The 20,000-nt window shown below is 45.5% G+C and overlaps 4 protein-coding genes across 5 annotated transcripts in view; all 4 read right to left on the bottom strand.

Annotated features, from left to right (window-relative positions):
• LOC308135088 (anion exchange protein 2-like) overlaps window positions 1–1,968 on the bottom strand; it is a gene marked incomplete at its 5' end in the record, with an annotated part of 19,907 nt that extends 17,939 nt beyond the window's left edge. Inside the window, one exon of the mRNA XM_080502961.1 lies at window positions 1,926–1,968. Coding sequence (XP_080359087.1) covers window positions 1,926–1,968 — 43 coding nt within the window. The remainder of the gene's footprint in view (window positions 1–1,925) is intronic.
• Window positions 1,969–2,017: 49 nt separating this feature from the next.
• On the bottom strand, window positions 2,018–6,310 carry ttc19 (tetratricopeptide repeat domain 19; the record flags this gene model as incomplete). Its single annotated transcript, XM_080504053.1, has 11 exons — window positions 2,018–2,584; window positions 2,663–2,825; window positions 3,533–3,696; window positions 3,783–3,877; window positions 3,956–4,017; window positions 4,089–4,145; window positions 5,032–5,070; window positions 5,192–5,302; window positions 5,396–5,487; window positions 5,687–5,838; window positions 6,240–6,310. 11 exons carry the CDS (start codon window positions 6,308–6,310, stop codon window positions 2,382–2,384), a joined length of 1,209 nt encoding a protein of 402 aa, XP_080360179.1. The 3' UTR covers window positions 2,018–2,381.
• Window positions 6,311–6,700: 390 nt separating this feature from the next.
• On the bottom strand, window positions 6,701–12,099 carry LOC308135892 (uncharacterized protein). Of its 2 annotated transcripts, none has more exons than XM_080504042.1 (3): window positions 11,940–12,099; window positions 10,849–11,017; window positions 6,701–10,019 (listed from the first exon to the last, which is right to left on the bottom strand). In XM_080504042.1, the coding sequence occupies exons 1-3, from the start codon at window positions 12,096–12,098 to the stop codon at window positions 8,665–8,667; spliced, it is 1,683 nt and encodes a 560-aa protein (XP_080360168.1). In that variant the 5' UTR covers window position 12,099; the 3' UTR covers window positions 6,701–8,664. The 2 variants fall into 2 exon arrangements, with proteins under 2 accessions (XP_080360168.1, XP_080360169.1); XM_080504043.1 differs by having other exon boundaries at window positions 10,849–11,002.
• Window positions 12,100–14,519: 2,420 nt separating this feature from the next.
• The window catches only part of LOC308135087 (retinal-specific phospholipid-transporting ATPase ABCA4-like), a gene marked incomplete at its 5' end in the record, with an annotated part of 44,604 nt that continues 39,123 nt past the window's right edge, over window positions 14,520–20,000 (bottom strand). The window contains 5 exon segments of the mRNA XM_080502960.1: window positions 14,520–15,210; window positions 15,987–16,236; window positions 17,208–17,300; window positions 19,095–19,198; window positions 19,684–19,818. Coding sequence (XP_080359086.1) covers window positions 15,094–15,210; window positions 15,987–16,236; window positions 17,208–17,300; window positions 19,095–19,198; window positions 19,684–19,818 — 699 coding nt within the window. The 3' untranslated portion in view covers window positions 14,520–15,093.

Below are 20,000 nucleotides of genomic sequence, written 5' to 3'. Positions count from 1 at the left end.
CCTGCAGTACACACACACACACACACACACACACACACACACACACACACACACACACACACACACACACACACACAGTCCATTGAACATGGAGTCGACCGACATTTTGAAAAGAGTGTAGTTACCATATTCGACCACTCGTGGGTGCTGTTATTTTGATTTTGTCATGAAACCACACACTCATGCTAGAAACATTAACAATCGCTCCAAAAAAAAAGTCAACTAAGCAGTTGTGTAGTTTACATATCAGAAATACTTTTGCTTAAAATGATCCTATTGAGTTTCTCTTTGTTAAACTGTTTATTCTAATACATGTTGTACAAATAACATGTTTAAAAGATATTCAATCAACTCAATCTGAATAAATGGGAGCGTGTGACATCTTTAAATTATATTAACTCCACAAACATATGTCAGAATCATGAATGTAGAATTTCCAGCTGCAGTGAGAAGGCGACTATAAAGGCGCAAAGACCTTTTCTCTACATCACGTGAGGCTTCCTTACTTTAGCTATAATTTTTGTGGTGAACTTGTTAAAAAAAAAAATTACAAAATCTGGGGAAAATAACTGATATTTGTTTAAAAAAAAATAATTAGAATTTCAAAGTTTTGACTCAGTGTCGAGAGGTTAGGCTGCACAATGACAGAGACTCAGGCCCCGTTTACACGACAACAAAGTGTATCCGCAAAACTTTCTTCAATTTTAGTTGGTCCGCTTACACAACATCAGCGTGCGGATCCACTGTACATGTTTAGTTTTAATCCCGGCTCCCAAAGTGGAAAGATTTCTACGCCGCCTGTTACTGCGCATGCGCAGCTCTCTCCCTCCCTCCGTTCATCCACTTGTAAACAAACATGGCGGCCCCGTTGTGGTTTTTGACTCAAGGTCCGTATTCTAGTTTCATTGTCCATATCAGTCGTTTAATAGCTGCGACTCACCCCTGATAGCATCCGATGCGTCATCAGTCCACACGGATCTCGGTTTCTCTCCATTTTCTTCACGTTTTGTTCTCTGCACATGTATTCGTGTTGGTTTCATTACTAAAACAAACCACAGCGCCTTCCCGAGGCCCGGCAGACTAACTGCATGGTTGTCTGTGTGTCCGCTGCTGAAATGTAAACACACTCCTTTTTTTCTTTTTTTCTTTTTTTAACGAATTAGGTATTAGGGACACAACAAATCAACCGGCTTTGACAAGTGACTGCTAAAGAAAAAAAAAGAAAAAAAGAAAAACTGCTGACAGGTGAACTCTAGTTGATGGCACTGTTTATTAAATGAAAATGAAGACGCGTGATGCAGGATACACAACAACTTCGAGTTTCGCTGAACTCCACACGTCCTACTGTTCACGGGGCCACTCAGTGTAAACTTTGAACACTATTATTGTGAAAGAAATCATAAAAATTTTAACTGAATATGATGAACTGAAGCCTTTTTAAGGCAAATTGTGGAAGAAAAACAAGTACAAAAAAAGTGCTGACATTGCAGGATCTTTACAGTGGAATCTAAACAAAAAAAAGTCATCAGCGCAGATCATTCGTACTTTTCTCAGAGCCTTTTTTGTTGTTTTTTTTAAATCTCCCAATCAGACAGAGCCGATCATTTTTATCTTTTGCCCCAAACAGAAGCCGATTAACCAGCGCTATTGCCTGATGTCCTGTTGACACTGAGCTGTGTTCAGTAAAGAGAGGAACTGCAGACACAATACAGCTGATGGAGGTTTTGCTCCGCTCACCTTGAATGTCTGCTTTGTTGAAAATCACCCATTAAAGGATAAAAGACGAGTTTGCAGGAAAACAAAGAGCACAATGAACTGTCTGGCAGGGGATCTGACTCCATATTATTACAGATAACAAAAGCAAATAAATAAGTGAAGCGATATCCCCACCCATCTGTGTGGAGTTTACATGTTCCAGGCCTGACCTTGACCTTTGACCCTGAACTTATCGCGCCAGTGATCACACATGGCGATTGTGTGTTTTCTTGTTGTCAAGACGAGACTTAAAGACGAGGAATGAAGACAGAAAATAATTTATTATATGTGCACTTCAGACATGGAGAGGAGTCCCGACATGAACACACGGCAGCGTGAAGGTGTCCGTCCTGCCCGGACGCCGCTGTGGGACGACTCTTTGGTTTCGTGACAATGACGGTTGTGGTTCAGCACGAACTCGGGCTGCGTCATCTCAAGTCTCTCGTCGTCACGGTGATGGAGCAGAGATTCACACCGAAACACTGGCGGACTCACGCTTCTGAACGGGTTCACAGGTTTGATCCTTGCGGACGTCCAAACAGTCACAACACTGGGGGGGCGAGGAGGCCGGGAGGGGAAGAGGACAGTCACAGGAAGACAGACTGACACCCCTCTGTCTCAGTCCCTTACGAGTCGTCCTCCTTCTTCTCCTCCTCCTTCTTCTTCTCCTCCTCCTCCTTCTTCTCCTCCTCCTCCTTCTTCTCCTGGTTCCTCCTCGTCTTCACCTCCTGCAGTCCCTCGTGAATCCGCTCCACCGCCTCCTCGTCCCCGACCTGCTGAGCCATGCCCAGGGCTTCCTGGTAGACCCGCACGGAGTCGTCCAGCCGGCCTGGTGGGCAGAGTCAGACGGGCGTCAGACCCGGGTGGGTGACCCCCCCCCCCCTGGACGTGTGACCTCTGACCTCACCTGTGTGCAGCAGGATCCCCGCCAGATTGAGGAGCAGCACGTGCAGATCGGGGTGTCCCGCCGAGCGGCTCAGGTCCACCGCCTGCTGCACCAGTGCCAGTGCGTCGTCATGGCGACCCTGCAGGTCCAAGATGGTGGCCAGGTCACTCATCAGCACCAGCGTCTACGGGGAGAGACTGAGAGTCGACTCAAGAAGTTCTTCACCGGGTGAGTCGCCGGACGTGGACGAGTCTTTATCTGCACCCGTCTGTACCTATGTGTGTCTGTACCTGTGGGCGTGTCTCTACCTGTGAGTGTGTCTCTACCTGTGGGCGTGTCTATACCTGTGGGCGTGTCTCTACCTGTGGGTGTGTCTGTACCTGTGGGCGTGTCTGTACCTGTGGGTGTGTCTCTACCTGAGTGTGTCTGTACCTGTGGGTGTGTCTCTACCTGTGGGCGTGTCTGTACCTGTGGGTGCGTCTCTACCTGTGGGCGTGTCTCTACCTGTGAGTGTGTCTCTACCTGTGGGCGTGTCTCTACCTGTGAGTGTGTCTCTACCTGTGGGCGTGTCTATACCTGTGGGCGTGTCCGTACCTGTGGGCGTGTCTCTACCTGTGGGTGTGTCTGTACCTGTGGGCGTGTCTGTACCTGTGGTGTGTCTCTACCTGTGGGCGTGTCTGTACCTGTGGGCGTGTCTGTACATGTGGGCGTGTCTGTACCTGTGAGTGTGTCTGTACCTGTGGGTGTGTCTCTACCTATGTATGTGTCTCTACCTGTGGGCGTGTCTGTACCTGTGGGCAGCTCGCTAGTGATGCTTTTGAACGTATGTCCCAGTCAGTTTAAATCTCTAAGTGTGTGTGTGTGTGTGTGTGTGTGTGTGTGTGTGTATACCTGTGGGTGTGTCTCGCCCTGCTCCTGGCGGCAGATGTCCAGAGCGTTCTGGTAGTCCTGTCCCGCCAGGGTCATGTGCCGCTTTGACGCTCGGTATCGAGCCCTGGAGTCCAAACACAGACCCAGCAGGAGGCGAGTGTCCTTCCTCAGAGCCTCTTGTTCTTCTGAGAAGCACAACAACAACAACAACAACAACAAACAAGCTTCCACACCTGTCTCAGCGTCCCACTGGCGCACCTCTGTGTCTCACCTGTCTGTTCCTCTGCTGGGAGCTCCTTGTCCTTCTCCAGTTTGTCCTCCAGAGACTCGGTACAGAACCGGAAACCGTGTTCTGCCAGCTCAGTCCTGAAAACCAGACGGAGGACGGTCAGCGAGCTCAGTCTCCCGCTGCCTTTTAGTCGACGGCTTCAGTCTGTCTCTCACTTGTTCTGCTCCGCGTAGATGGTCGCCAGCTTCAGGGACATCTCAATGACGGCATTGTCGTCCTGGAAGTGAGACAGGAAGTGAGACGAGGGGACCGATGTGGTTTTTCTGCAGGACGGCGGGAGAAACTGACCTGTGGAGTTCCTCCTGCCAACATGAAGCTCATTGCAGCTTTGAAGAGTTTCTCTGCCTGAGATGAAGAGCAGGAAGAGAGAGAGAAGGAGAGGGGGGGGGGTAAGAGAGGGAGAGGGAGGGAGAGAGAGATGGAGACAGAAACATACAGCGAGAGACAGACACAGATAGTGGACGAGACAGAGAGAGACAGAGGGAGAGAGACAGAGAGAGAGAGAGAAAGAGTGAGAGAGAGAGAGACAGACAGAAAGAGAGTGAGAGAAGTCAAGAGAGAAGGGGTAAAATATGTTCTGGGAAAAAGCTTCAAGTAACAAAAAACCTTCATTTACATTACAGCTGCTGTAATTCACATCTACATGAATCACTGAAACATTAAATACTAATACTGGCACTACTACTACTAATACTACTAATACATTATACTCGTATGGTGTTTTGTATGTAGAAAATAGACTTTTTGTTTGGAAATTTCAGCCATGGATGGATTTGAGGACTGTTTTTGGTCCAATAATTAATAATTCAGATTTATTGCAATTCAGTTTAATGAAGCAGGACTTTATTTTAGTGATGTCAGAGTTGAGTTGGTGGTGGTGGACGTTGTCTTGTCATTTAATCATCTGTCACGTCATTGAAATGGAGACCATAGCGGGTCACTTCCGTGTGACCAAAGGGAAATATTTAACAGTATACCGAGGAGGGCTTTGTGCTATAAACACAGAATATATGAAGTCAGATATTAAATTCTAAATGAAAAAAAAATTAATGAAAGGTCAGCCCTGGCAGGGCTATTGGCTGAATATATGAGCAGAAAAAAAGCAGGTTTTGTTGACCACTGTGACAAAACTGGAGCTGAAACCTCGATGCAGTTCCAGTTTTCGCCTGCGGGTGTCACTGTTTGCCCTCTCTGCCTTAAACAACAGGCTCTGGGTTCAGGTGATACTCACATTGTCCAGCTGACCTTGAACATAAGCCAGGTTGGCCATCTGAGGAGGAGAGAGAAACACCTTCAATGATCCAGGTGTGCATTAATGTGTGGCGTCGGACCAGTAGGGGGCGCAGCGGGGCCTGAGACTGCTGAACAGGAAGCTTGGGGGGGCTCTTTACCATGCTGTAGGTGTAAATGATGGCCTGGTTGTTGTGGGTCTGATGTGCCAGAACGATGGCCTGATGCAGGAACCCAGAGGCTGCATCCAGCTGCTCGCGATACACACTGAGCTGAGACACACAAAAACACACACACACACACACACACACAGTCAGGACCGTGGCTGACAAACTCAAACTCAGTGTGCTTTGCTGTGACGGTACCTTGGCCTTCTTCAGCAGCAGGATTATCTCATCCTCCTTCCTCTGAGCTTCATCTCGCTGCTTTTCTGCAGAATTCCCAAACAGGGAAAAAGCTGCGGATGGAAACACAAAAAAAACAAGTTTTAAAATGGACTTTACATTTCGCAATCAGTTTGGTGGTGTGCGGTAAAGAGATGATGACAAAATGGGAATTGAATCTTGTACTTGTACTGAAACGTCTCGTGTCATATTGTGTTTTTAATGTATTGATGAGAGCAGACGAACAAAACCACCCAGTGACTGTGAACCCACCGAGGGCAGCCAGCACGAGTTTCCCTCCACCTCTCTGCCGTTGCTGGAAGTTTGTGTGGCCGGATCTGCGCGCGCCGACCCAGCATGCCCACTTCTCTGCCAACGCGACCTCTGAGGTCAAAGAGGAGCCGGGGCCCCGGTCGGCTCTCACGCTGCACAAGAGAAAGGACAGCGACACTGCAGATTCTAGCTGCTCTTGCCAGATGGTTTGAATCGTGTCTCCACGGCTATAAAGCATCTATTTAAACTACGTGGCTATTTCAAACGCAACACATAAGAAACCCAAGAAAGGTGAGCCTGTAAGTCTAAACTGAGGGCAAAAACATCCTGAAGAGCCGCAGAGATAATTGCCGTGAAGGAGAGGACACACTAAAGATATTACACTTGTACATATTGTGTTGTACACTCATAAAGCTCATTTTAATACATTTAAATGGATCTAAATATAACTCATTAATGTCATGACGGAGGAAAAACGACTAAAGATCTGCTTCTTCCTTCTATTTCCGATTGAAACGGTGGAATGATGGAAGGACGTCCGGCTCGTGCTGACCTGCTTCCAGCTGCCAAACAGCGGCTCCAGACCCGCCGGAGGACGGCACGGAGCGCATAGGAGGCCGCCATCTTTAATGTTTACATAACGAGCGGGCGTGACGTAGAACCCCGGGCACGTCTTCAAAATAAGAGAGGCAGTAAAAAACATTTATTTCGCATGGTTAAAATAAATTACATTTAGATTATAAATACTCAATTTCTTTGAACGTCTTGCTGAGGTTGTGCTCTGTCTGCATAAAGACAATAAAACAATAAACACTTGAATTAAAAAAAAAAAGGAAACAGAATCTTTCATTCCATCCATCAGCTGCTAGAAACGGAAGCAGACACAATATGTACACAATTTGGCTTTTATTGTGGAATAAAACATTGAGTTATTTTCCAAAGCAATTAGAACTTTCTCAGAGTTTGAACACATGAGCAACTGGACCGTCATCAGAACATGCCAACGTCACGTCTTCATGAGCTGCAGTTCAGCAGGTGGCCACCAGGGGGAAATATAATGAAACTGATGGGGGGGAAAAAATATTTTTAAAACAAATCTCAGAGGCAACTTGATCTGCACTGGAAACCAGATTGGTTGTGAGAACACATGACATCACGTCACGCTCATATTGGGGGGGGGGGGGCAATCAGGTTTCACACACAGATCACACAACAATAATATCACATTTCCTGTTTGATTGTATATTTGAAAACAAAACAAAAAAAACGAACACAGATGTATGTCTGGTCACATAACCGGCACGTGCAACATTAAAACGGATTATACGAACATCTTGGGATCCTTATAGCTGCACTAAGTTCATCCTCAGGATAACTACGTCAGGAGCCTTTTATTACTTCACCAGCAACACCAAAGCAGCTCAGCTTTCTGAGCCCAGAGGCGTCTCGAAAACAGTCGTTGCACAACTCATCAGTGCTACATCATCAAATACGCCGCGTCATTTATAAACATCTACGCACTAAAAAAAAAAGAAAAGAAGAAAGAATAAAGGCCTGAAAATGGCGGCGAGATCGGCCCGTGCAAATGTTCAAACTCCAGCTTTCACAAATCTACTCGGTGAAATGTGAAGCTGAAGCTGGAAGGGAAAAGTTAAAAGCTGAGGATCGTCACAGAATGAATTCATCGCCTCTCTTATCCAGCTTCAATAAACACTGTAAAACACAAATGTGAAATCTAAATATATATAAAAAAAAAAAACAGAAAAAGAAAGTTTTCATGAAGCTAAAAAGTAACTGATCAGATTGGCAGTTTGGGAACTCCGTCCTCAGCTTTGGTACGTCCGCCAAGTATCCAACACAGTTTTGTTTTATTTAAAAGGTCCTATATTATACAGTTTCCTACATCGGTGTTAGAGCTCCAACAACATTGTGTTCAAAGTATATTTCCCTCAAATCCAGTCTTGGTCCTGAACTTCATTCAGTCTAAAAGTCATTCTAGGGACTCTCCCGAGAACAGGCTGTTTCTGTGTATACGTTACTTAGTTTGGTCGTACGCTTATTGACACACTGTGAATTTCCCCACGGGGATGAGTAAAGTATCTATCTACTAGCTTGTTTTTTTGTATATCATACTGAATTTATTCAGTATATCAGTAAGGCGGAGTAACACCACCAGAGAGAGAGCGGTAATTTCCCTGTATGACATCATGAAGGGGAAATAAAATGATCTCTGAATCACCTGGATGAACACATTTGCTAAAAAGTGGAACGAGAAAGTGAGATGACAAGACTTTCTTCCCTTTTCGAGCCTGGATCAGGCTTTGGAGACACTTTACCGTGAAGAAAACCATTAGAAAAATGAAATTCCTATAATATGGGACCTTTAATAAGGCTCCTGGCGACCAAAAAGTAAGACACCCGCCAGCCAATCATATTAATACTTTCACAAACAGTCTCTGGTCATTTCTTTGCGTTTAAAGCTCGGTGCGCATCACAGAAAACACGACACGTTAACCCACGCGGCCGGAAGCCGCGAGACATTCACAGTTCGTCAGTCACTCGGAGAAACACACAGCGAAGCGCAACGGATCGGCCGGGAGGGAAAACGGGGGATTGTGGTGGAATCGTCTGACCAATGAAGTTCAACTGTTCTGATTTCTGTGTGTGTGTGTGTATGTGTGTGTGTCTCTCGAGTTCACATTCAGTCAAGCCGTCACTTTAAAGCAGCAGACGTGTTCCGTGAGCGGCTCCTGTTTCGCAGTGCATCATGGGAAGTACAGATAATTCATTGATTAGTGTGATACAGGAGAATGAATAGATGAATGCACATGTGAAGTCCCTCCATCCAGATGTGTAGCGTTTTCACTCGATGTCTCCAGGCACATGGAACCACCGTTTTTTTTTTTTTAAACACCACAGAAGAAGAGATGACACCGATCGAACCCAATGGGAAGCACACGGGGACGAGCGCTTCGCCGTCACTCGGCCGGCCGGTGGTCCGCGAACCTCTTCAGGTGGAGGCGCAGCGTCCCCCGGGTCTTGAAGGCCTTGCCGCAGCCGCAGGCGTGCGGCCGCTCGCCGGTGTGGTTCAGCTGGTGGAGGCGCAGCAGCGAGCTGGTGATGAAGAACTCGCCGCAGGTGGCGCAGTAGTGGCTCTTCTCGCCGGTGTGCTTGGCCCGCTGGTGGTTGAGCAGCGAGCCCGACGTGATGAAGCTCTGCCCGCAGTCCTGGCAGCTGAACGGCCGCTCGCCGGTGTGGATGCGCTCGTGCGCCCGCCACGAGTTGTGGTAGGAGAAGGACTTCTCGCAGTACGAGCACTGGTACAGCTTCTCCTTGGTGTGGCTCAGCCGGTGCATCTTCAGGTAGTGCGCGATGGTGAAGCTCTTGCCGCAGTCGTCGCAGGCGAACGGCTTCTTGCCCACGTGGAACAGCGTGATGTGCGACTTCAGGTGCGACGACTGCGTGAAGCGCTTGCCGCACGTGGTGCAGAGGAACGGCCGCTCGCCGGTGTGCGTCACCATGTGCGCCTTCAGGTGCGGCGACTGCGTGAAGCGCTTGCCGCACTCGCCGCACTTGTACGGCTTGAGGCCCGTGTGCGTGCGGTTGTGCAGCTTCAGGCCCTGCAGGCTGGCGAAGCACTTGCCGCACTCGCTGCAGTGGTAGTCCTTCAGGTCGCCGTGCGTGCGCTGGTGGCAGCGCATGCCGCTCAGCAGCTTGAAGCCCTTGCCGCAGGTGGGGCACTTGTGCGGCTTGCGGTTGGAGTGGGTCACCTGGTGGAGCTTCAGGCTCTGGGGGTTGCTGAAGGACTTGCCGCACTTGCCGCACGGCAGCTTCCTGGGGCTGCGGTGCGACTTGCAGTGGAAGTTGAAGCCCTGGTAGGACACGAACATCTTGTCGCAGACGCCGCAGCGGTAGCACTTCTCGCCGTCGTGGGCCCGCAGGTGGCCGTCGAGCTCCGCCTGCGCGGCGAAGCCGTCGCCGCAGAACCAGCACTTGAAGGGCTTGATGCCCGAGTGCGTCCGGTGGTGCGTCTTCCAGTCCCGCTTCAGGGCGAAGGCCTTGTCGCAGTACGAGCACTGGTACGGCGCCTGGCGGTCGTGGATCTGCTGGTGGACGACCAGCCTCATCAGGGTGGGGAAGGTTTTGCCGCACTGCCAGCACTCGTTGGGATTCTGCCCGCTGTGGATCCGCAGGTGAACCTCCAGGTGAGACATCTTGTAGAAACCCTTCTTGCACTCGGGGCAGTAGACCATCTTCCTGCCCCAGTTGGTCGACAGCTGCTGCTGCTGCTGCTGCTGCCTTGACGTCTGCGCGAAGAGCTGCGGGTGGTCGCCTGCAGGGAGGAAGAGGTCAGAGGTCAGAGGTCAGCGGTCAGCGAGAGCAGGAAGAGGTTCTGACGACTGCACACTCTTTTCACGTTGGTGAATAACTTCTTATAAAGTAACCAGCTCAAGCAGAAGGATGCTTCATTAATCACGTGATGCTTTGTTTTCGGCTCCTTCTCGTCTTTAGTTGATAAATCTGCGCCGACATCGGGATCATAGAGCATCTTCCCCCTAATGACGTAACTTCAGTTGAACCAACGAAGGGAATCAGACGGCGCCGCCATTCCCCGCTACCTCAGCTAACGTGTCACAGCTGAATGAATGAATTGGGATTTTCTCCATGTGCATTCAAAATGAAATATACAAATGTGTATTAATAATTTTGATGACGTGTAAAAAAACCCGAGGATAACTCCAAAAAGTCATAAGCTTATTTCTGTTGGGGTCCTCATAAAAAAAATAAAAAAAAGTGACATTATAGTGCAAAAATTGCACAAAACTATGATACAAATTTAGAATAAATAAATACAAGTTCTACATATACAAATTTACCACAAATATATAGATATATGTGTATATATAGATCCCAACATAATTTATCACAGACTGTTTAATCGTATTAATTATAATTATTATAAACTATGCATCACAATGAGTTAAAAAAAAAAGTATGTGGGAATAATTAAGTCGTTTGTATGGATTTGTAACCCAGCTGCTTTGTATGGAGTAACACTAAAATACCAGTTACTTTCTGAAGTTACCTTTCGCTGTAGAAACGAGTAAAGCAACTGAACCTGCTACCCACAGGGCCTGGGGGGCCCTCGGCTGGCGTCTTACCCAGGCTCAGGGAGTCCCGCCCCTCCAGCCACGAGCTGCAGTCGGTCAGATTGACCGACAGCTTCATGAGCAGCGGGTACGACTGGATCTCCACGTCCCCGTCAGGCTCCGGCTTGATCTGAACGCAGAGCTCGCCTCCCGCGGCCGCCTGGAGCTGAAAGACGGCGGGCTTCAAACGGTGCAGTGAATTGGTTAAAATCAGCAACTATTGGATTCAGTAGTAATCTCAACAGTGTTTATACAACAATGCTGGAACCTTCACACGCTGCACTTTTAAACCAGGGTGACCTCGTGATCAATTTAACTATTACGTCAATGATTGAGCTTTGTTCTTCCAGTGATCTTTCTCTTTCCCCGGTGTTCACACGTATGAATCTTTGCAGTGGTCACCAGGTATTCATTTATTCACAATTTGTGTGACCTATCTGCCATTAATTGCACTTTTCTTTTCCCCGTCAGGTTGCATTTGCCCAGTATGAGGTGCACGGAAACGTTCCAGTGCATTTCAGGGCTGCAACACAACCATAAGGAAGTTATTAACTTTCCACTCACTCCACATTTAACTCACAATACTCAAAAGGCAATGAGTGCACCTATTCAAAGCAAGCTTCGGAATGCACAGCGAATAAGATGTGACTGCTTAGAGTGAAAAGAGACGTATCTCTTGGTTTGGCCTTCGGCGCTAACTCTCCTGCAGGAGTCCTGAGCTGATGGGAGTCTCTCTCTCCACCAGACTCCTTTCACATTCCAGATGTTTCTCGCCGTGTGTCCCGCTGCGGCCGCACAGGTGAGGACAGACACGCTCGGGTGAGTCATATTGTGTCCCTCTTTAATTCGGCTCGCTCAGATTGATCACAAACCTCCACCTCGCATTCCGCCACCGCTCCACATCTCCTCCACCAACCGGTCCGGTCCAAAACGCGCCGGACCCGCTCACAAAGCGTATCCGCCGCCGCAGGGTTCGGATTGGGCGCGGCCGATTGACGCCGAGTCCCGGGATTCGATCGCCCCCGAGGGAGGGGGGGGGGGGGGGGTCTCGGTGTGGAGCGGCGGGTGGCGGGGCTCAGGCTCGGCTCGGTGTTTATACACACCGCGTTTTTCTGAATGGAGTCCGGCGCGTGTTCTCCAGCACATCCAGCGGCTAGCTGGGTTAGCTCGGCCACGCTCAGGCCCGCGAGCGGCTCCTGCTTCAGGCAAGGGGGGGGTGTCACCGGCGGGGTCACCGGCGGGCTGCCGCTGGCGGTCTGCATCTCTCCGGTTCCGCCGGCCGCTGGACGGGTCAGTGTCGGGGGAGCTGACCTGAGGAGTACCGCAGCCGCTGGACTGGACCAGGCTCTGCTGTGGACTTCCGGGGGAAAGTTTCCCCTCGTGACCTCTGACCCCCTCACCCGGTCGAAACCGAGCACGTGGGGTGAGAGTGCAAGGGATGCTGGTAGCAAAATATCGATGGAGACAGATGATCCTCGGGAAAAAATTGCAAAAACATTGTTGTGATTTTTTTTTTATACCAAACTGTATGATTCGATGTATAATGAAGATTGAACTGGGCTCTCTTACAGAAACTACATTAATTGACAGTGATTTCAAAGAAGTTTGCAACAAACCACAGGAAGTTATATTTGCAATTGAACATCTTAGTCTCATAAGTCTCATAAGTCTCATTTTATAAAGCCTCCAAACAGCTTGCTCCCCTTCCTCCTCAGTCTGTAAATTTTAGATTTGACTCGTACTTTAGCAGTACTATCAAAACAATGTACAAACTGTTGAATCAAACTGCCTGGGAGGGAAGTCCAATATCACCTTTTTCTTCTTCTGCTGCATCTGGACTTTGCCTGAACAGAAAGAAATTAGAACTACTTGCTCTTAAGTACTGTGACAAACCCTTCCATTTGGAATATACTGGTAAATGACAGAACTGTCTTTACACAGGATGGGGAAGCCAGATGCAATCAGAATTTTGACTCTAACACCCCCCCCCCCCCAAAAAAAAAATAAAAATAAACAATCATATCATATATTTATCATTGAGAGGTAGAATACTACTAACTGAAGCTGAAGGAATTTTTCTCGTGGTCATTGATCTACAAACTTTCTCCCCGCTTCAGTACTACATGTGGGAGAATAAAGACGTCTTACATAGAAACAAATCCTTATTTTATTCTGACTCATGACATACTTCTGGTTCATCAGCTGTTTAACTCAGGTCGATCATAAATGACTCATCAAGAATGTATTTCAAATAATAGTAATGCAATTCCAATAAACAAATTTAATATGGTTATTAATGTCATCCCTGCTGTATTAATTGTGCTATTTAAAAGTACGGAAAGACAAAATGTAACACTTTTACTCATCAATCCAACTAAACGAGAATATTTGCACCTTGATCTCTGCCTGTATTGAACCACACGTCTCTCTTTTTGCTTTGAACCTGTTTTGTTTGGCTTCATTGACTTTCCCTCAGTTTTATATCATTAATCTTATTATAATTTCAGCCAAATCGCATATTGGCAAATGTCGACATTCTCATCAAAAAACATTTTCCTCTATCTTCGTAAATGAGGCCAGGCAATTTATGAAAACTGTCGGACAATCAAACAAAATGAAAGCAATGAAGAATTTTGATTTATGTGCTTGTTTTGTTTTTCTTGATGTAATATTCTGAAGTTTTGTTTCTGTGTGTTTATTGCCCCCTGACGGTCGTTGCTCAGTATTGTTTTATGCTGTACTGTTAGAGAGATAGTTTTTTGTAAAAAAAATAAAAAAAATAATAACAATACAAAGTATCTCTGCATTAACGATCATATTTTTATGTGTGGAAATTCGGGGAGTGATGATTATTATTGGCGGACTAAACCTTCCTCGGTAGAAACAAATGCACTGGAGGTGCAGGGTGCCCCATCCAAGATGGCGTCGCGCTGCGACGTCTGCTCCAGTATGGTCCTCCGTATTTCCACTGACCCACTTCCTGTGACCATTTCCTGTCCTCTCGGCCAATCACAGTCCTTGACCTGCAGTTCTCCTCCTCTCCTCAAGAGGGACTCCAGGGGCAATTTTCTCAAGGTTTACTGGTTGAAGTCATTTGGGTTGTTCCATATTTCGATTAAAAAAATAAAAAAATAATATATATATACAATTTAAAAAAATACATATATATACAATGTATATATAAAATTAAAAAATATATATAGTAAAATTAAAAAAACCTAAATATAAATAATTTATTTATTTTATTTTTTTCATTTTTTAAAATAAATTTCAGGCATGTGGCATTTCAAACATTTTATGCAATCACACACACACACGCACGCACACAAATATACCCACTTTTTCATTATTAAAAATAATATATAGCTTGCAGAAATATAGCTACACTAACTGTATAATCTATTTTTAAGTATACCAAGACATAATTATGAACATATATAAACATATACACAAGTCATATATCTAATGAACATGCATGAAAATATCTTCCTGTTCAGGCAGATGATAAGTTGAATAAATTCACTTAAATACACAGAAGCCTTTCAACTCATCTGTTCCAATAATCTTGTCGACCGTGTTGAGTTAATATGAGCACAGAACTTCGCACACGCACATTTTCATCACTTTGTTTTATTTGTGCTTGACGAGTGGACTGGAGAGAGCGAATCAATTCCATTATTTTCTGATATTCCAGTCTGACACTGGGCGACGTGGTGACGTATGAAACACAGCAGAGAAAGAAACATTTTTTTTTTTAAATACCGCAAACAAGACTGCGAAGCAAAAGTAAACATGTTTTAGCATTTGGACACATCACATCCTGCCTCCAGGCATCTGTTATTGTCAATAAATAAATAAAAAAAAAAAAAACACAGATAGCGAGAGAAATACTAATTCTACCGTCCTTATTTACGCCTTATGTTTACAATATGTACATATTTATACAAATCAGTCAAGAAAGCAGAACGCGCTTTAGAAAAATAACTTGCTATATTAGCATCGGTTTCCGATCTGTAAGTGTAAACTTACAGTATTTCTGCGAGCCAAAGTAAAGCGACGGATTCTAATGATAACGTGTAATAATTCGCAGCTTGTTTGTTCCCGGCTGCAAAGCTTCACTCTCCTACGAGTCTCTGCGGTCGAGGACACGGCCTCTCTTTCCTCTATTATTAACATTTAATAAGTAGTCTGTTGTGTAAAGTAATAATAATAATTTAAAAAAACTGCACTGCTGTGACGCTTCAGCTCGCGACTGTTTCACGTTTTCCTCTTCACGGGCGCGATCTTCACGTCCTTCCTGCCGCCCGCCATCCGTCTGTTTAACGTGGCGTCTTCGTCTTCCCCCGTCTGCTGCTTGGCAAAGTTGACAAACACCTGGACGGTAGACCAGCAGTCACAATAGAGATTTGATCGGGATTTGATCACTTTGACTTTTTCTAATAGACAGATATTTACATTTTCTGCACATAAAAACATATAAGAGAAACATTTCAAGCATTTTTTTTTTAAATTCTGATTTCCCTTATAAAATCCAAAAAAATGCTGAATCGTATTGACTCATATTGACTGATATAATCCGATACTGTATTTCTTTATTCCCTTGTCTTCTAAGCTAAGATTTTAAAGAGTAACAGAAAAAAATGCTAAAAATATTTAAATTCACGTGTAATAAAATGTCAGTATTTGAGATTTGTTTTGAGATCCACTTGTATTTGTTAAGTTTCACTCCTCTACATTGAAAAGACTAATAATAACTAAAAAGAAATGTGTCTTACATATAATACGTTATGATTTATGATTGATAAGTAAATATTTTCTGACAAAACAGAACAAAATGAAATTAAACTAAATAAAACTAAATGATATTAAATTAAATTAAAATAAAATAAAACAAAAAAATTATATATAAATATATATTAAATTCAATTATAAAATCAAATCAAATAAAATAAAATAAAATAAAATAAAATAAAATTTAATAAAATAAAATTAATAGAAATACTTTAATAATACCAGAGGGACATGATTTGATTCTTGTTAACTTCCTCTATAAAATCAATAAATCCTGCAACTCTCAGGATGAGGCTGACCGTCGCTCCTATTAAGCGTCACCAGAACAAACCGTAACGTCTCCGGCGTTCCGTCCATACCTGGTCCAGTGTCGTCTGGGAAACAGAGTAGTCTTCGATGCTGAGCCGGTCTTTATTGGCGGCCACCAGCTGGAAGATCCTGGCCAGGGAGGACGCGGCGATCTCGTACTGCAGCGTGTTGTAGTGCTTCTCCCGCTGGACGCAGCCAGGGAAGCTGCTCTCCATGAAGCTCTCCACCGGCTGCAGCTCGGGGGAGAAACCGGCCTTGGCCGCTTTGATTTTCATCGTGACGACGTAGCCGTCACCGAACCTGGATCAAAGAGAAACCATGTGTAACTCTGTAACAATGTAATACATTTCCAACTCATTGTGTAATAATAACTTGTTACATATTGCAACAGTTATTACAAAATGCGGGTGTGTCGAGCAACATGATGTAATAATGTGATACATGTTTGTTTTTATTCTTTGTATCATATATGATAATTATATAACATAATGCAGATTAAATGTGTTTATGTCTTGCTAAATTTCAGTTCACCCATAATTTCTGGGTCGGTAATAATTATTGAGTGGAGCTTTAATGTCTAACTTGTGAAGAAACTCTCCATTATAATAAATACAGTTACTTTTACTTAAATTCTTACATCATTCTTATATCAGTTTTTATATTCTGTTACGGTTGTGTTGCATGTATGTATGAAAAGTGCCGTATAAATAAAGTTAGATTTAATTTGATTTGATTTTAATTTAGACCTGAGCAATAAAACGTCCCACTGTTTTGTTTTGTTTTTTTAAATAATTCCTAATTAACCTGGAAAGCTTAATGTTATTCTGATGATCTAATGGCTTTTCTAATTAAGGCATCAATTTCGATGGTTTATTACATAACGCACCAACGCACCAAATTATTATGTTTTCTTAACAAAAAGGAGATTATTTTGTAATAACTGTTATAATATGTAACAAGTTTTTACAAAATGCAGCAGATTGTTACAAAATGCATGGTTATTACATAATCAGTTGAAAATATATGACATTATTACATAGTGCACCAATTACAAACCCTATTTTATGAGTATTTTCCAGATAAAGCCACACAGCTCCTGTATTTTGAGGCAGTAGATGTTTATATATGGCGAGACTGAGAAAATGTAACAATTATATCACGTGAGAAAATAAACTGGACTGGAAGAAAATGTGTGTCGATGTAAAATTATGTTGTTTTTTTTTAAATAAAGGGAACGTGCAAACTACACACATAAAACAAAAAATACATACTTGTATTTGAGGTGCTGGATGGTGCCCAGACACTTGAAGGTCCCGTTGACCATGATGGCCAGTCGAGTACACAGAGCCTCACACTCCTCCATACTGGTAAACGAAGAAAATAACAATAATCCACCTTTATTATTCACACATCACCAGGCATATTACCAAAAGAGATCAGGATTATTATGTTTTCTTTTAAACAAAGCAATTCTTAAATCATTATACAGCGGACAATACAACATGAAATTGAATCCATCCTCCAAAAATCAGAAGTCACAAACATTACATAGCCTGTTCTCTTCAGACACCCTCTTGTAATGACCCTCCTCCACCTCTAGGGGCCGCACTCCGGCCCTGAGCTGAGCACACTGACACCTCCGGCCTCTTTTTAAATTACAGTCAACATAAAGCTCCATAGAACAGTTCCAGCTTCCGCTGCTCTTTGTATTGATCAAATAATGTTTAATTTGACATTATTCAACAACAATTATTGTAAATGTATTTTTTGTAAATATTTGAAGGGCCTCATGAGACCAAGAGTATTTATGGGCTTCATCCAACAAGAGTGTTTGTTCAGCGGCAGTGGAGGGAGTGTGTGCAGTGGAGGGAGTGTGTTCAGTAGAGGGAGTGTGTTCAGTGGAGGGAGTGTGTTCAGTGGAGGGAGTGTGTTCAGTAGAGGGAGTGTGTGCAGTGGAGGGAGTGTGTGAGGGAGTGTGTTATGTAGAGGGATTGTGTTCAGTGGAGGGAGTGTGTGCAGTGGAGGGAGTGTGTGAGGGAGTGTGTTCAGTGGAGGGAGTGTGTGAGGGAGTGTGTTCAGTGGAGGGAGTGTGTGAGGGAGTCTGTGAGGGAGTGAGTTCAGTGGAGGGAGTGTGTTCAGTAGAGGGAGTGTGTGAGGGAGTGTGTTCAGTAGAGGGAGTGTGTGAGGGAGTGTGTTCAGTGGAGGGAGTGTGTTCAGTAGAGGGAGTGTGTGAGGGAGTGTGTTCAGTGGAGGGAGTGTGTTCAGTAGAGGGAGTGTGTGAGGGAGTGTGTTCAGTAGAGGGAGTGTGTGAGGGAGTGTGTTCAGTGGAGGGAGTGTGTTCAGTAGAGGGAGTGTGTGAGGGAGTGTGTTCAGTAGAGGGAGTGTGTGAGGGAGTGAGTTCAGTGGAGGGAGTGTGTTCAGTAGAGGGAGTGTGTGAGGGAGTGTGTTCAGTAGAGGGAGTGTGTGAGGGAGTGTGTTCAGTGGAGGGAGTGTGTGAGGGAGTGTGTTCAGTAGAGGGAGTGTGTGAGGGAGTGTGTTCAGTGGAGGGAGTGTGTGAGGGAGTGTGTTCAGCGGAGGGAGTGTGTGCAGTGGAGGGAGTGTGTTCAGCGGAGGGAGTGTGTGCAGTGGAGGGAGTGTGTGCAGTGGAGGGAGTGTGTTCAGTGGAGGGAGTGTGTTCAGCGGAGGGAGTGTGTGCAGTGGAGGGAGTGTGTTCAGTGGAGGGAGTGTGTGCAGTGGAGGGAGTGTGTTCAGTGGAGGGAGTGTGTGAGGGAGTGTGTGCAGTGGAGGGAGTGTGTTCAGTGGAGGGAGTGTGTGAGGGAGTGTGTGCAGTGGAGGGAGTGTGTTCAGCGGAGGGAGTGTGTGCAGTGGAGGGAGTGTGTTCAGTGGAGGGAGTGTGTGCAGTGGAGGGAGTGTGTTCAGTGGAGGGAGTGTGTGAGGGAGTGTGTGCAGTGGAGGGAGTGTGTTCAGCGGAGGGAGTGTGTGCAGTGGAGGGAGTGGTGCAGTGGAGGGAGTGTGTGCAGTGGAGGGAGTGTGTGCAGTGGAGGGAGTGTGTGCAGTGGAGGGAGTGTGTGCAGTGGTGGGAGTGTGTGCAGTGGAGGGAGTGTGTGCAGTGGAGGGAGTGTGTTCAGTGGAGTGTGTTGGATTATTAGATGCTGAACCTGTGTGACGTCAGGACGACGGCCCGGCCGTCTTGGATGACGCTCATGATGGCGTTCCAGAGGAAGCGCCGCGAGTGCGGGTCCATCCCCGTCGTGGGCTCGTCCTGAAAACACACACACACACACACACACACACACACACACACACACACACACACACACACACACACACACACACACACAAAGCAAATTTGAGTTTTCCCCCCCACACACATGTTTCCTTGTGGGTTTCCGTAGTTGCTGCTGCGGCACTTTTGCTTCAACTTGAGTAAAAAGCTTGAATTTGTTGAATGACGGAGCCTCGTTTACTTTTTATTTTGGGATCGCTTGTATGCATTTTAACTCAGAGGACAATCCCAGAAATAAAGTTGCACTTTTGACAATATATCCGATGTCTGCAGTCGTTTTTTAAGAGCATTGAGGAAAAAAGAAAAAAATCTAATCAAAACTCGAATTTTTCATTCATAAAATCATCGTTTTTTTTGTTTTTTTCAGGCCAATTCACCAGAGTTTGAAGTGCACAGCACAGTTTCCCGTCACTATATAAAACATTCGGGGGCCATATGTCGGGAACCATGGGCTCGCTCACCAGGAGCACCAGGGCCGGGCAGCCAATCATGGCGATCGCCGTGGAGAGCTTGCGCTTGTTGCCGCCGCTGTACGTTCCGGCGCAGCGGCCGGCGTATTCAGTCAGGCCCAGCTTCTGGATGCCCCACTCCGCCACCTGCAGGGAGAGGAGAGGACGCGACTTCAATCTTTTCACAATCAAGATCCGGGAACCAAGCAGATCTGTGCTACGTCATGCAATTCTGTAAAATAAAATAAAAAAATAAATAAAAAATACAGTCTAGATTTGTTTGGGGAGGTAAAAATACAGAGTGGAGACGTCTGTCCGTCCCTCATCAG

This window comes from Blennius ocellaris (genome assembly GCF_963422515.1).
Source record: "Blennius ocellaris genome assembly, chromosome: 10".
NCBI classification, from domain to species: Eukaryota; Metazoa; Chordata; class Actinopteri; order Blenniiformes; family Blenniidae; genus Blennius; species Blennius ocellaris.
Note: the sequence above shows the minus strand (reverse complement) of the source record. Positions and strands in the feature narration are given on the sequence as shown.

Bases quoted from the DNA above. Each gene is read 5' to 3' on its own strand.
- LOC308135892 (XM_080504042.1), bottom strand. From the start codon at position 12,098: ATGCAGACCGCCAGCGGCAGCCCGCCGGTGACCCCGCCGGTGACACCC. The intron at 11,018-11,939 runs GTGTGTATAAAC...CACCGTTTGAAG, and splicing joins ACTCCATTCAGAAAAACGCG to CCCGCCGTCTTTCAGCTCCA. The intron at 10,020-10,848 runs GTAAGACGCCAG...TCCTCCCTGCAG, and splicing joins GCGGGACTCCCTGAGCCTGG to GCGACCACCCGCAGCTCTTC.